Source organism: Tachysurus fulvidraco, chromosome 1 (assembly GCF_022655615.1).
Source record: "Tachysurus fulvidraco isolate hzauxx_2018 chromosome 1, HZAU_PFXX_2.0, whole genome shotgun sequence".
Taxonomy (NCBI): Eukaryota; Metazoa; Chordata; class Actinopteri; order Siluriformes; family Bagridae; genus Tachysurus; species Tachysurus fulvidraco.
Genome location: NC_062518.1, coordinates 33,184,472 through 33,201,224, shown reverse-complemented (window position 1 = coordinate 33,201,224; position 16,753 = coordinate 33,184,472). Strand labels below are relative to the sequence as shown.

General features: G+C 34.4%; 2 protein-coding genes across 6 annotated transcripts; both read right to left on the bottom strand.

The window, feature by feature from the left end:
- Positions 1–1,584: 1,584 nt before the first annotated feature.
- si:ch211-212k18.13 (ubiquitin carboxyl-terminal hydrolase 47) lies at positions 1,585–9,947 on the bottom strand. Of its 5 annotated transcripts, none has more exons than XM_047804351.1 (20): positions 9,650–9,947; positions 9,246–9,356; positions 7,952–8,079; positions 7,781–7,851; positions 7,580–7,702; positions 7,387–7,482; positions 6,703–6,900; positions 6,433–6,564; positions 6,330–6,352; positions 6,160–6,191; positions 5,806–5,849; positions 5,014–5,143; positions 4,651–4,784; positions 3,941–4,095; positions 3,582–3,711; positions 3,427–3,489; positions 2,559–2,642; positions 2,392–2,481; positions 2,222–2,262; positions 1,585–1,997 (listed from the first exon to the last, which is right to left on the bottom strand). In XM_047804351.1, the coding sequence occupies exons 1-20, from the start codon at positions 9,706–9,708 to the stop codon at positions 1,973–1,975; spliced, it is 1,869 nt and encodes a 622-aa protein (XP_047660307.1). In that variant the 5' UTR covers positions 9,709–9,947; the 3' UTR covers positions 1,585–1,972. The 5 variants fall into 5 exon arrangements, 4 of the variants coding, with proteins under 4 accessions (XP_047660307.1, XP_047659916.1, XP_047660591.1 ...); XM_047803960.1 differs by having other exon boundaries at positions 4,651–4,787; positions 9,650–9,944; XM_047804635.1 differs by having other exon boundaries at positions 4,651–4,787; positions 5,806–5,843; positions 9,650–9,943.
- A 493-nt stretch (positions 9,948–10,440) lies between these two features.
- zgc:194655 (uncharacterized protein LOC794380 homolog) lies at positions 10,441–10,944 on the bottom strand. The gene is made up of 2 exons (XM_047805643.1): positions 10,753–10,944; positions 10,441–10,657 (listed from the first exon to the last, which is right to left on the bottom strand). Exons 1-2 carry the CDS (start codon positions 10,895–10,897, stop codon positions 10,446–10,448), a joined length of 357 nt encoding a protein of 118 aa, XP_047661599.1. The 5' UTR covers positions 10,898–10,944; the 3' UTR covers positions 10,441–10,445.
- Between the last annotated feature and the right edge of the window lie 5,809 nt (positions 10,945–16,753).

The window sequence follows — 16,753 nt, the reverse complement described above, 5'->3', positions numbered from 1 at the left end:
AATCCATATCAATCTGCATTTATCTTTGGTAGCTTCGTCGGTATGTTAAATTGTTATTGATCATATTACGCTCAATTGTATATGATTATTATGAGTATTTGTAATTTGTATTGTTTGGATGCATCTCTGAAATTGATCATATGGAAGTTGTGTATTTCCATTTCTTGATAACTGTACTTCACATTGTTTATTATTTTCTTCTTATTTTAAGTTTTACCCTACCCTCATTAAAGTACAAAAAAGAACATTCCGTGTCTGTGAAGTTGATGAGGAGGAGTTTAGCTTGCTGTTAAAGTATACAGAGGACGTATATAGAGAACAGTACACCATGGACCATAACTTCACTCAGCTTATGACATTTGTGTACAAACATACATTGGAGACCGTTTTCACACATTTTTTTTTATAAATAAAACAGACTATTTTGTATAGATACGACAGAAATTTTTTAAGGTTTCCATGTCACACACAGAGGTTTGGCCTGCCTTGGATCTGAGCTACTCTGAGTGAAAAAATCAGGCCTTACAGGTGATGGATGTGTTTGCACAACAAAAGCAGGAGAACAATGGAGCTGTAGGGGTGCCAGTAGGTGTGAGGTCCAGGGAATTTACGCAAATTTGCACAGGGTTAGTATAAGGTTGCACAAAAAAGCATTTTCTGAAGGTCCTAGAGCAGGGGTGTCGAACTCAAATTCACAGTGGGCCAAAATATAAAACTGAGATAAAGTCACGGGCCAAACTGAATATTTATTGAAAAATGAACTGCAACTGATATGTAATGTTCAACCTTTTTCATATGGAAACAAACTTTAGTTTTGCTTAAACACATGATTTAGAATAACCAGAGCTTGATATTACAAACACATAATAAATTAAATTTGAAATAAAAGACACATAAGGCCATCCTTAAAAATATTTTGTTTGCAGTAACAGTAAAAAAAGGGTCGGTAGGTAGGTCTATATTTTTTTTAAAGTTTCAATGTAAAAAAAAAAAGTACAATTTTGGTGATGGTGATTACATAGGTATGACTTTAAACAAATTAGCATATCGTGACGTCACTGACTGGGTCTTCAACCCGTGCTTTCAGGCGCATCATTGCAAACCTTATTTTGATGTTGGACACAGTTTTTCCAGAACTTCGTGCCAAGTTAAAGTGGTGTTGAGCTGTTTTAATGCATTTTTAGATGTATTATGGTGCCCGAACCGTTAATATTATTTTATTGCTTTTGTATTAGTTATTTGAAGAGTAAAAAAAAGGTCGGTCTTAACGCAAATTTACAACCAGCAAGTCGGTCGGACTTAAACTGAGTCGGTCCTAAATTGTCAAGGTCGGTCGGGTTACGGCAAACAAGAATATTTTTAAGGATGGCCTCAGTGGTGTTCGTTTCGCAAACTTAATCCTATGATCTCGCGGGCCAAATGTAATTACGGGCCAGAGTTTAACACCTCTGTTCTAGAGGGATGGAATAACGGAATCGCGCTTTCAGCTCCTGGGAAGCACGTTTGTACATGCATGCAGGGATTCACTCAAAACACATGCTGATACCTAAGATTTCATAAAATTATCATTCCACAGACAAATAATCAGTTTTTCGATGTTTAATAACATATTGGTCTTTAATGTGAACTATCATATTTTATTTTATTTATCATAATGTAAAAAAGCATTTTTCGGAGATTTCTGACATAAACACGTGTCCTATCATGTTTCATCAAAGGTGAAAAATCCCTTTTGAAGCTTGTCAGATGTGTGCATGCTTAAGTGAAAAAATGCATAAGATATGTAGTCATTTAATAAATTGTTTACTTGTTTTGTGTAACATCTAAATAGCTATGAATCCGGTTCCATTTATATTATTACAAAAAAAGTGTTGTACCCATTTATGAGAATTACACAAAATAAACATAAAAAGCAATTGGTCTATTTAATCACATGAAAAACTGTTAGGGGGTGGTGTCCGCCATTCTGAGTCTACTCGGTCTTGAACTTCTTATGTCTGCAGGTGGAAAAGAATGGCAAAAACTGTAAATAACTCATATGATCCAAAATATATCCAATTCAGCAAAAAATTACTTTAGAGGTTTTACAACAACTTTCTTGAGTATGACTACAAAATGTAGAAAAAAATCAATAGGGTGAATATTCATGACAGGCATTGAATGTCCTTGATTGTTTACCGCTGGAGGCTGACTTTACTATTTTCTTATAGGTTGCATATACCTGTTAAACTTCTCATTGTAGCTTGTTTGGAGAATGTCAATCTGGAAAAGATTTCACAGCATATTTTGATATGAATTTTTAATTTTAAAAGACAAAGCAAACCCCGGTCAGTGTACCAGATTAAACAGATGGATATGAGTCATAAAAAATGGATATTAGTGTAAAAATACCTTGTGCCTAATGCTTTCTGAAACAGATTCCACCATGGAGTTCAAAGGCTTCAGTGATGCTTTACATGCTTCCAGGTGATGTTCATGACCCTGGAAAAGAATATGTTTTAAATATGCTACTATCCTGATAGCTGTGTAAATAAATGGCTTTAACTAGTTATGCTTACCTTTATTGTATTAACACACTCAATATTGTAGTTCACAAAATCCTTCATTTTGTCCTCATTGTTTATGATCTCCTCATGGAGTTTCTGTTCAAAATCATAGTTCAAAATACAGCACATCAGCATATCCCAAGGTGTTTTATTTCACTTACACCACAGCAATTTACTGGCAGTTAATTTTTTTGTTAAATAAAAAAAACAGCAGTTCATATAATCTTCGAGAAAAACAAGTTAGATCCTGTTATGACTTACTTTATAGAATATAAATTCTATAAATATAATGATTCCCTTAACAGATTTTCTTTTTAAAAACAAAACATTGCAGTTTTTCATGTTACTAGGGAATCAGAAATCACAAGACGATGGAAAACCTCAAGTGATTCCTTTGACTGTTACAAGCACTGCCATTGGAGACTCCAAAAATCTTAAATAAATGTTCTTAAACAGAAAACTATATATACATTTATTTACACATTTTTTAATCAGTGTATTCTGGAGCTTCCACAATACAAGTGCTGTATTAATATAGAAATGACAACATATTAAAAGAAACAAGTGCATAAACCTTGCTGCCAAAAGTACTTTTACTACCCTGGCAACATTATTCCCTGGTTAATGTTCCTTTCTTCAGATCTTTTGAATAGCAATTATATAATGATTAGTGTACAGAGAAACAAGGTTATGCAATAATTTTATCTTAATTTAATTTAACCTTTTGAATAAACATAAATTAATTTTCATCTTCAGAGCAATATATAAAGCCAATCACTACAATTCACACCAGTCATAAGAACATATAGTGATCTTCTGATCTAGTAATCAATACTCATATAGTGATGACCCTTGCTCTCACTAGCACAATCTCATTTACCAGCATGGGATCACAGAGCTCATCCTTCACTGAAGCATTAGGCTTCACTTCAGAGCACACTTTCTAGAATTGAGAGAAAAATAATGCTGCTATCAGCTATCATGTAAGTTTATATAAATATAATTTGTAAAAGCCATTATATGTCAACATTGTACCATTAGCAGTTCTTGGTTGGACACCATCTCTTTCTCATTTGCAGGAATTTTGTGAACATCAGACTGCTGGTTCTCATATTTCTTGTGAACATCTTGTGTGCTATGTTTATTTACATAAATACTGTTTGCCCTGAAAATACCATGAACAATATTTTTATATATCACTTTTACTGCTTAAAATCGATCGATCGATCGATCGATCGATCAATCAATCAATCATCATGTATTAAACGATTGTTTGAACACTAAACCTTAAAAAGAAACATCCTTTTATTTAAATCCAAAATTAAAGCAAAGCTTGGTCTATTAAGAAATAGCACTGTAAAGATAAACATTAAAATATAAATATAATGACTAACTTGCAATAGACAGAGAAGAGAGAGAAAACATGTTCCAGCTCCTTCACGGTGAGGTCAATATCATATTCCCAGGTGGACTGCTGAGCAGAAGTCAGTGTTGCTTCAATCAGTGCATCAAATTCTTTTTTTATATTCTCCAACATAGTCTGAATTTCCTGTTTTGAGAAAAGAAATGAGGAAATAAAGCAGGTATGTTATAAAATGAATGACATTAATTTAAAAATTAATTTATTAAGAATTTATTATAGTTGTTCATATTTTCTGTTTTAAGAAATTCAATATGAATCATTCCTCTCAGGCACCTGGGAGATTTGACAAAAGAGACTCAGAGTCGATTTGTAAAACAGCAAGATCTCTTGAAGTTTATTCAGAATTATGATCATATATAGTCCATATATATTGGCCTGCAAGTGGTGCCAAAATGCCAAGTTGTGCCAGAATATGAAGGGTCCTGATTGGCTAGGGACAGGAGTGTTTTTTTTTTTCTAATCTAATGGTTAGTACGAACGTAGGGAGAAAAGCTCTTTATTAGAAGTGATCTGGTAATTTTCTATAATTTTCTACCCCAGTAAGTTACGGTGTCAGTGTTATATGCAGAAGAGAGCTAAATATAAGCATAAACAATCTCAGTGATATCCAATGAATTTTCCCAGACTGTCAAAAGTTATTTTTAAAAGATAAGATTTACACAAGTATACAGTGTAGCATACCTTTAGTTTACTGGTCTCCTGGACAATGGCTGTCTGTTTGAGGCAGCTGATGATATATGACCCATAATTCTTAAGGCTCATACAAAAGCTCCTAATTCGAGTGATGTAACTCTTACACACAGACTCATCATGCTCTGCTGCATAGAAAAGATACATGTCAAATGGGACATATGTTAAAACAGAGATAAATGTTCAAAGATGGTCAGAATAGCATGAATTGCAAAACTCGTTACTTTCTAAGTTTGTTTTTTTTTTCCTGAGATGCAAGTTTTCTTGTAACAATATTAACTACGTTATTCTAAGAGGTCATGTGAATTGCAATACATTAAAATTGATGGTCCAAGTAGCTTAATCCTTATTCACCTTGTTCCGGTGATTGAGGCCGGTTATTGTAATCAGTCTGCTTGCACTCATCTGCACCACAGAGTCCTGGCTCAGAGTCCTGGCAATTGCTCATGCTGTCATGACAGTGCTGCTTCAAGTTCTTCTTAGTCTTATAAAGCAGGAATTTTACCCATTTACTACATTTCCACATTTGGCAGTAAAATCCTTTAATGCCCATAATTGTAATTTTATATCAGAGATATACATCAATTAATACATAATACTGACACACACACTGTGTGTGTGTGTGTGTGTGTGTGTGTGTGTGTGTGTGTGTGTGTGTGTGTGTGTGTGTGTGTGTGTGTGTGTGTGTGTGTGTGCGAAATAAGTATCTGAAACATCAAAACAGACTTGTTGATCCACACTATTTAGCTGCATTAAAAATGCTTGTAATATGAATCAGCTTGACCTATAATCAAGAGCTACTACATAACATAATATTATACAATAATATAATATAATATAATTAATAGGATTACATGGTACTAAAGAGACAAAACAAAAAGGCTGGTGAAGGAATGACTGTATATATAAGCAATAATGTAAATGATATCAGTAAATAAATTGTTACATGAGTGTTCTGCAAAATGAGTGAAATAAAAGAACAAAAATGTTCTGCTATAAAAATCTCTAGTTTGATAACAGAAATAATTATCCTATTGATTATTTATCTATAATAGTATGTTCCATCATGTCTTATTCCTTACAAGTCAGGGCAGAATATATTTCATTAAAGCTAAAAGAAGGAATATTTTATCTTTATGTACTTACATTGGAAGATTTCTCATCTGGGCTCAGCCTATCTACCTCTACATCTCAACAATTGGAAACAAAAGCAACAAACTGAATTATTTAAAGAATAGAATAAGGATTAATATCAAATTCAAATAGCGATTATATTGCACACAATTTTATTCCACTAGTGTATCTTCTTTCATTTTTTAGTCTAGAAGCAGTCCTTTTTTCAGCTGCTTACATTTTTAAACTGCTTGCTTTTGCAATTTTACAGATGACTGTCCACCTAAAACATTAAATCTTTGTCAAGTGCAAGGTGAACTTTGCTAGCTGTAATACAATAACAGGAATGAACAATAATGACAGAGAATTCAGAAATTTCTCACTTACTTCTGTACATGAGCAAATAAGCCTGCTGTGAACTGCAAAAACATAAACAGCACAAAGGTCATTCTAAAATACAGAATAATGTACTAAATGTATTTTTTTCTGATATTAATATTAATTAATAAGATTAACTTTTCTGCTAAGATGTGAAACTATACTTATAGTGTACTCACAGTCTGAAAGAGCTCTCTGAATCCTGTCAGAAAACCATGACTTAAAATGAAAATACAATACATAGCAGAACTTAAAGAAAATGAAATAATATAATTGTATTACCTTTCTGACAGAAGTGTCATCAAAACAGTACCATTTGCCATCCTTAAAGGATTTGATGACAGCATTGTAGTGCCCTCCACTTTCATTTCCTATGTGGTTGATAACTGCATAAAGCTCATATTTCAAATTCGTCTGTGAAAAGAAAGTATGTGCAAAAAAAGTATAAAAATGTGGTATGTACAGTATATGTTTGTGTAAAATAAGAATTAAAAGTGAAGTTTTGCAATATTTTCATGATTAATGTATTGATGTTGATATGTATCGATATACATCAACCCAAGGACAGATGATTGTCAATGCATTTAGATCTTTTGTAGGTTGAAGAAGGATAAACCATACACATGGCTCAAGTTGCAGGGGAATGTCCATGGGACAGTGATTCTTCACAGGCCTCATCTTGTAGTAGTCAAAGTAAAACCTCTTTGGGTACAGGGTCAGGATAGTAGGAAACTCCTTGATTTCATTCCACTATGGATTGAATAATCAAAGTGTGAAATAAGTGTATTTTAATTGGGAATGATACAAATATTCACAATGACCCTTATTCAAGTGGTGTAAAAATGATGTTTGAGTACACTAAATTATATATATATATATATATATATATATATATATATATATATATATATATATATATATATATATATATATATATATAAAATTCTTGATTCTTGATTCTTTGTTGAGTTATGAAGTTATGATGCTTAAAATTTTCATGCACACATATGCTGTTAGAATATTGATCAAATTTACAAATTTATTTTCTTTGATCATTATAGTGAAGATGAAATTGAGGAATAATTATCATGCCAGGGAATTTGTATACACTATGCTCATATTATATTCAAATTGGACTGTACACAACATTGATCAGCAACAGCCATCAAATCAAGAAACCCTACCAACTATTTGCATTAATTTTGTGTCTCATAGGACATCCAGTAAAGTACTTACAGTCTCTGTTTCATTTTTTTCCCCACATTGTTTACAATACAGCCAGTTGTCTTCATCTAACTTTATCCGTTCAAGAAAAGTCTGTAATCCATTTTGCTGCAAAAAAAAAAAACACTTCCTCTTTGTTTTACATAATCTATGTTAAATAGGCAAATGTAAACAATTAAAAAAAGGAAAGAAAAAAAAAGTTTACCACTTTGAAGACCTCATTGTGTCCAGCTTCTATGGATAAAGGGATGGTGAAAAAGTGGCACTCCTCTTCAAATATATGATCGTTTATACATTTTGTTTTGTTGCTCATTTTCCCTTCAAATACCTGTAAAAACACAACTGTGTCACATGCAATACTACAAAATACTGTTGAAAGAGAGATGTGATTGGAGGGTAATTCTACCTTGGAACTTAGTGGTCCAATTGCTTTTAGAGTTTTCTGATAGTATTCTACTACGTCCTCCTGTTCATGGACTGAAAATATGACAACACAGATAAAACAAATACTGATTCAAATAGAATGCTTTACACTTTTTAAGTTTTCCCTGTAGCTGTACCAATTAGACTAACTCACCCTTGGTGATGCCCAACCTTCGAGTTATCCCTTCAGTCTTACAATCACCTTTTTTCATCCCTTTAAAGAGCTTCTGCAGTTCTTGCATAAAACTTTCCTTATCAGGGTTTCTTTGATCTGGTACAAATCTAATATAAAATGAAAAGACATGAAGATGACGTTTTCTCCACAAAAATGTATAATGACACACATATAAATTTATGCATTTAGCTGCATTAGAAAACGTCAAAGTAAGGCATTCGTTGTAAAGAAAGGCCTTTCAATCAAACATTTACAGCTAACATTTTACAGTTACCAGTTAAAGATTATGTATAAAGATACATAAATAATATATACTTAGACAAAAAAGTATTTGGCTATTAAATAGCTATGCTATTAAGATTATAAGATTTTATAATGTTTAGTTTGCTATATATTGTTTCACACAACTTCTTGACAACATCTGGGCATTGAGTCAGTTGCTTAAGGCAACTCAGCTGAAAGTTTCCTCCAAATTACACTAGGGCACCAACAATCAATAATTTCTGCTTCTTTGCATGCTAAACTGATTTAGGTCATGGGTCTGCAAGGTTTTCTTGCAGACCCATGCAAGAGTCTTTCCCACCCGTTATGTCCCACCTCTTAATTATTTTGTAATTACTTTTAACCAGCTTCAGTTTCATGTGGTGTAGTTCATCACATTAACTATGAACTAACTATTATTATTATTATTATTTTTAATCATGAGAACGTATTTTTGGAAGATGTTTTGCTTGAGTGGTGTGCTTGTGTTATCTCTCTTTAACATAAAGGTGTCACTATCCAGCCCGGACTTTGGCCACGTGCTTTTGTTTATGTTTGGTGTTCAAGTGTCTGCCCCGCCCTTGTCTAGTCCTCCCACCTCTGCACACTGTTCCTCATGTGTCTAACTGTTGTTAGTATTAAGTCGAGCCACGTTGCCTTGAGCAGCGCGGAATCCTTGATGTTGTCATCTGTTGTCTCTAGTCACGTCTTGTCATGTCTTTGTCCCAGTTTTGTGTTTTATATCTGTTTATTTTATGCTATCCTGCTTTTGGGTCTATTTTTATTCCTGCGTCGCTGACAAAAGGTTACGTGCTTTGACATTGTTTTGTTTAATAATGTTGTGAACTTCATACATTTACCAAATATTTTTGTGCCACTGTGTGTTTGATAGTATTAAAATTTGGTAATTCAATACAATCAACATAATTTGTCAGTATACAGTCTAAAAATAAAACAAAATAAAAGTATTACAATTGACCACAAGGTGGTTTAAAAAAATAAGTTAACATACCTTTCTACTTCTTCTTGGAAGTCTTCGGTCATGTAGAGACACTGCAGTATAGAGTTCAGGTAGCAGGTTGCACCTTGATTTTTCAAGCCATTGTAAGGCTTTTCAGCTGGTCTGAATAAAAGTGTTCAAATATCTTAATTGTACCTATGCCATTGCTACTCAATAAAACAAAACAAAACAAAAATCTGCTTATTTTTTAAACAATTCTGAGCTTAAACGTAATTGTGAATTTACTATAATATTTTACAGAATGTAGTAATTGAATACTATTAATGAACTGATTTACACTGTTTATTTGAGATCAACAAAAATACTGATTAAGTTAACATGTAAGTTTTACCTGGCTGGGCTGAGTTCTGTCTAAAGCTCGAGTAGCTATATCTGAGTAATCTGTTTATTCTTACCTTTCCTGTTCTATATTCCTTCGTTCTTGGTTTTCGTAATGACTCCTGTAAGGCTTCATTATACAGTCGAGTTATGATCTTTCATACACGTACTGGTTTTTAGCCCCGATGATTCCGCGTAAATTGTATAGCGAGTAATAGTTTTACTTTCGTTTCAAATCTCGGACACACCCGAAATGTTTCATGTAACAGGTCTGGTTTCCTGTAAAGTCTTTAAGCAGTCCTTCTGCATTTTACGAATGCTACATCTTCAGGATTTAAACAACACTCATGACTTTTCAAAATCACTTCTATTTTCAGTATTCTCTCAAATAGGATTGTTTTTTGTTTATCTGAAATAACTTTGTTTTATTTTTTATTGTATGACTGCATAATTCGAATATTTTATGACTGCATAATTCGAATAACACTTTACAGAGCATATATGACATCACCAACAACAAAAATAAGAATAATCATTTTTATTATTCTTCCATCCACACTGCGAGACACACACAAACACACACACACACACACACACACACACACACACACACACACACACACACACACACACACACACACACACACACACACACACAAAATCAATTTAGAGATTTAGCCCCCTGTAGAATTACTCTTATTCTTATTAATAGAGTGCTTTACCAGGGGTGCTGAGATGTATATAATAGCTGAACACAATAGAACATGTTAAAAGAGAAGTGTATAAGGCTTTTTTTAAACTTTTTTTTTTACATTATTTGTAATATTTTCGCTTTAATCTGCATAGTAAACATAAACGACAAGAAACATATGATTAAAAGTAGACATTTTCAGTCCGTCTCTTTATTGCGTCTGTCCCGGACTCTCTCTTCATCCTGTGCTGTGCGGCTTCTCCTCCTCCTCCTTCTCCTCCTCCTGGCATACGGACGATCAGGAAGATTGTGGATTTATTCTGGATCTTGCGCATGGAGAAAGTGTCGGTGTCCTCAAGCTTGACATCAGCGAACATCATTGTGAACTGAGCACCTGATAAAATAAGAGGTTTTATTAGTCAAACAAGTCCAAGTCAAATCTCATAGACTACACATTGTAATCATTAATACAGATTAAAGAAAACCTACCTTTAAGCTCCGGAAATTTCGTCATTAGCTTTTCTTTGAAATCCGAAACAGTTGTTTTGTTGAAATCATCTTCGTTGGTTGCAACGTCGACGGTTTTCTTTTCTCCCTTAAAACCAATAACCAGAACTTGAAAAATGTCCCCCATGCTGAACGGAGTCGAGTGCAATGGGCTTAATGCAGATGTAGTTTCGGTTTCTTCTTAAAAAAATCATAGTAGCGTCACTTGCGCATGACAGTTCACAGCTGATATCAGGATGTTTTCTTTATAGAAGTGATTTCTTATTGTCGATTTATAAAAACTTAAGTTAAAATTTAATGCATGACTTTATTTCTCTTTCACTATTTGAAGAACTGTTCAAGAACCAGGGAGATGTTAACTGCAACCTTCAAGTCATTCCATAGTATTTTAATTTAGATCTGGACTTTAGCTTGGCGCGCGCGCACGCGCACACACACACACACACACACACACACACACACACACACACACACACACACACACAACACACACACACACACACACACACACACACACACACACACACACACACACACACACACACACACACACACACACATTTTCACCTTTTGCTTGATGAATGATGTGGAGGCTGAAAAGTCACCATGATTTTCTAGGTAGCTTTGACTGTTATTTAAATACATTTATATTTATTAATCTGATACCAGTAAATTGCTGTAAATCACAGTATTACAGTGTATGTACACATAAATTGCAGCACTGTCTTATATATCCTTCTCGATGCATTTGAGAAAGTCAGCCCTTAGTTACTTAATAAAATACCGTCATCATATCCGAGATTATTTAAAATACCAGTTAAAAATAAACAGTTCCGATAACTAAAATATACTCAATTCAATATCTGCCTTGTACTCATTATTAATGGCTCCACCCCGCTGATATTTTGCGAGCAGGTTGACAGACAAAGCGAAAACAAACAGTCAAGCAGGCGACAGGAAATCAGTAGCTGATCGGATGGCGATGGAACAAAGACAGCACCATGAAATTTGTTAATCGGCCAGATGACATTAGTACGTAGGATATTTTTATAATTACTTTGTTTATTTTCTTTAAGGATATGTGTATTTTTTGTTTCAGTTCAGGCTTATAAGCATCTCCCTTCATTTAATTGAATTAAAAATCTAAGCTCACATTTTGTTTGACTGCCTTGCATTGTTTTAAAATTTAAATAAGATATAAATAAAAATATAAAAATAAAATGTAACATTCAACATAAAATATTTGGAATACTATAAATCTAAAAATCATCTAAACAGAAATTTGAATAGCAGTCTTTTCCTGTTTGATGACTGTTAAAGCACATTGTGTTGAGATTAATCCTTTTTTAGAACCTATAACAATGAAAATATTGACAGTAACTAAAATCCTAATTGGAAAATAAATGTCAAGATTGTTAGGAAGCACACCAACTAGTATGCAGAAGTGTGTTTGTGTAAATATATATCATTTGTTCATCATCACATTTAACACCAGCTCCTAACATGCTCTTATGTATTCACTTAACACTTGATGATGATCCCAAGACCCAGAGATTAGAAATGTCATGTGGACATGCTGTCACACCGGAATCCCTCACAGGCACAGCCTACTGTCGCAGTCTTCTGGATCAGGTGGGATACTAACAGGCCTTTATTGAGGAAACCATTCATGATTAGAATATTCCTCATGTACAGTGGTTGAAATGGTCTGCTTAATGTATTATGTATATATTTTGCAAAGTTATAAATGCTGGAAACCCCACACTGCTCATCACTCTCACAGTGAATTATGTTAAGGCCACGTTCACACTGCAAGTCTTAATGCTCAATTCGGAGATTTTGCTCAGATCTGATTTTTTTTTTGTTTGGCTGTTCACATTACCTTTTAAAATGTGGCCTATGTCAGATACCAGTGTGAACTGTTTGCTGTTTCGAACTGACCCGCATGCGCAAACGAACAATAACAATGACGTCACACGCAGCACGCCGTTGCGCTCAAAAGTGAGGCGAGGTTATGGAGGAAGTATTGTATCATCTGGTGCAAGCAAACATATCATGTAATGCTATAATGTGATGTATTCAATTCAAACATTATGAGCTGGTTCACGTAACTACTTTATATGACACGTAACACACACATGTTACCAGTCACGTTTGTGTCACGTTTTCGCCGGCGCAAAAAAAAAAAGTTTTCGCCGGCACATAATTGTGACGAATGTCGATGTAGATTGACGTAAAAGTCGCATCAAATCCGCATTGGTTGTTCACACTGCAGCCACATTGGAAAAAACAAATTTGGGTCTGATTCAGGACCACATATGGAAGTGGCCCAGATCTGATTTGAAAAAAATCAGATCTGGGCCAGATTTGATAGAGACAATGCAATACAATCCTAGAAGAAAACTTGATCCTGTTTGTGTTTATAAGATACTTGAGAATGCAAAAGTTATAGCGGAGTTCAAAACCCTCCAGTTAAAAGGGAAAAAACTTGGATAAGTTAGAAGGCCAAGAACCAGTGGTGAGCAATAGTTCAGGGGTTTACATTTAAGCTGACATTGCAATTTTGCCAAGACACAAAAATATCAGGATCTAGATGTTGAAAACTGCTAGACATCTGTATATGTCTACCTGTATATGCAGTGAACTATAGACTGTTTAAAATATTCCCAGCAAATAAAGCTGACAAAATATTACACAATGTTAAGAGACCTTGTTCCACTTCATTGCACCATAATTGCATAATAAAAAAAAAACAGGACAGCCTGCTAAGGCTTAAGTATACAGTAATAAATAGGATTGTCAGAAAATGGGGGTGTCTTCGTGGATAAAATTCAGAGCCAAATGCAGGGACAGCAAAAAAAATGAATTATTACAAAACAAAACACAAAACTATTATTTGACAGACCAACAAAACAGAGCACACACAGACGATACAAAGATAAATAGGGAGACAATTAGACACATGACCAGTGCTGAGGCGGCAAGGAATAGACAAGGGCGGGGCAGACACGTTACCACAAAGCGTAAAAAAGCCCCGTTAATACCAATCAATAATAGCTTGAAAGCCACGGCTTATTTATTTACTTAGATTGGATGGAAAATGTATTTTAAATTAGGATACCATGGAAAGGATTAGTGTAAAAAGGATGGAGAAATTCTGGGTTCAAAAACCTCTCTGGGAAATTGTACGAGAATATAGGGATATGTCAAAAAAAATCGGTGTAATAAAATAAAATTTACATTAGCTTGCAAGAAGGGGTGGACCACAAACTTCAATTATTTTATGCTTTTGTTTCAAGTGCATAAATTTGCACTTATTTCTGTAATTATTAAACTAACAAATATAATCCTTAATTCAAATTGTATAACCATAAATAACAGAAAGTAAACACTACTACAATTTTATATTTTTTATATATTTTACATTCATTGATGTTTGAGGGAATTTGTTTATACAGAGCCCCTTTCTCATGATTGGATGCACCTGTCTATGAAGCTCAATTGTGTTCCAATTAATCAGTGCTACGTAGTTACAGGTATTCAAATCAACAAAATGGCAAGGGTGCCCAAATTTATGTACCTGTTTAATTTCATTTTGATGCATATTGCACATTTTCTGTTAATCCAATAAATTCATTACTGAAATATTACTGTGTCCTTCAGTTATTTGATAGATCAAAATGAAATTGCTGATCCAAACACACAAATATTTATAAATGAAAATCATGGAAATTGTCATGGGTTCCTACACTTTTGCATACTGTATATGGTTGAAATGACAATAAATGCTTCTTGAATTGACTTGCCTTGACTTCTTGTTATATCAAGCTCACTTGCTAATCCTAGGTGAAAAATGGAGAAAAAACACATGCTATATTTTCTAAACTTTAAATGTTACACATGTTCTAGCAGGTGCTGCTGCTTATTATGTAAAGTAAAAAAGCTTTTTTGGATAACATAAATAAAATATACCCACATTGGAATGGGCATCTAAGCATTTACCACATGATGTAATCTTGGAGGTATGTGGCTACAGTATGAGCAAAAGATTATTTATATGCCAGCAGCTAATGGGCCTTTTCTTATGCTATTACTATGCTATTAAATTACCATGAAATTGCACTCACGGTACATAATATATTTATTTGGCACAGTGCCAAAACAGTCTTTGTAACTTTCAGTTTTGCTTTGCTACACCCTTTACAGGAATCATCTGTAATTATCAGTTACAGTAAACATCAGTTAACAGGTGGAAATTCTCTCAGTCACACACAAAGTTTCACACATATAAATTGAATAGGTGATATTCACAAATTGTGAGTGAAGATGACCTGCATCATGATGAACAACAGGGGCGATTCTAGGGTCAGAGCTGTAGGGGTGCTGAGCACCCATTGAGCCCCACTGCCACCACCCACCCTCTTTTCACACAAAAACAAAAAATATTATGAAGTATGCTGCTGTAACTGCCTCCATTCATCATTTTATCATTGATTCAACTAACTCCAAAATCCAGATTTTTTTTCTTTTTTGGACACCTTTTCAGAACACCAGCTTAATTGTGAGAGTTCACACAGACAGCCCCCTGTAACAAACACAAAACCTTCTTCACTCAGCTGGTTTTCCTGACCGTTAACTCCATGTGCCTCCTTTTGTATAAACAGCCATCAGATTAGTTAGATAAGATTCAACTTTATTATCATTGAACAAAGTAACAGGTACTTGGACAACAAAATGTAATTCATCTTCTGTAAATTATTTACAAATGGCCATCTATCAAATTAACGATAAACTTTAACAACAGAGACACACGTACAGTACGCACTACACAGATACGCACTTTATTTGTCTTATTTTGTTTCACGCTCTAGCAGTTAGTAAACAGAACTGCATGCGTCTTGCGGAAAAACATTGTAACGCTACTTCTGTCCGTTTATGACTATGGACGAGTCACCCAGGTCCTGTGCTATTCCACAGCGGCGGCGAACGGCTGGAATAAAATAGTCCGAAAATAAACACTTAATGTAGGTGTACCATGGTGATTCAGGATACTGACTCCAGTACTCACCGATATGGTTTAACTCTAGGTAAAAGGAAAGAAGTGTGAGACACGGCTTTGGGGCAACTTAGTTGATTCACAACACTATATAACGGGTTCTCACTCTGCGTGTGTTTCGCGCTGGATGATGGTCGTGCTGAGCGGTGCAGGTACATGTACATGAGGAGATGTAGAAGAGAAGAGGATGACTCCATTTGCTAAGGGGGATGTTTTCATTTTCATCCTTAACCCATACATTTAAAACACAAACTACGGAGTATGTTTTGGACATTATTTAACCTTGAAAAAGACGAACAAAAATTTTAGAATAACAACATTTCTTACTCCAAGTTTTAGAGGTGCTGAGCTTCTTTTTAGGGGTGCTGAAGCACCCCTAAAAAGGGGCTAGCCTCGCCCATGATTAACACATGATGGTCTTGATTAAAATTGACCTTTATTCATAATTAGTGTCATGTCAATATACTAATAAATATAAATGAAGTTATCTTGGGATTTTGCTAAATGTAAGAAATGCAGGAATCAAGCGAGTCTCCTGGAGTTCTTAGTCGAGCCTGACACTTATCAGCCAATCAAAAAAAAGAGGCTACACAATAGCCAATCAGAAAATAGCACTATTGTATATGGGTAAGATTAACGCAACAACCAATGGAAAAAAAACATTCATTAGAGAGGGTATTTTTGATGATCGGTTTGAAGAAAACCTCAACACGAAACAGCTTTTCTCTGGACGGGACATTGTCCTCAATCATGACCCTAAAAATGGCTGGGCTCGCCTGTCTTAAAAACTCGAGAGACCTGTATATGTGAGTTGTTAATTGTTTACAGGTTTAGAAACTAAAACTTTCCTCAATTAAGAGCTTGTCCAACATGTGAAAACTTGGTTGAGCAGGACACAATATGGAGCCAAAATATTTCATGTGATCC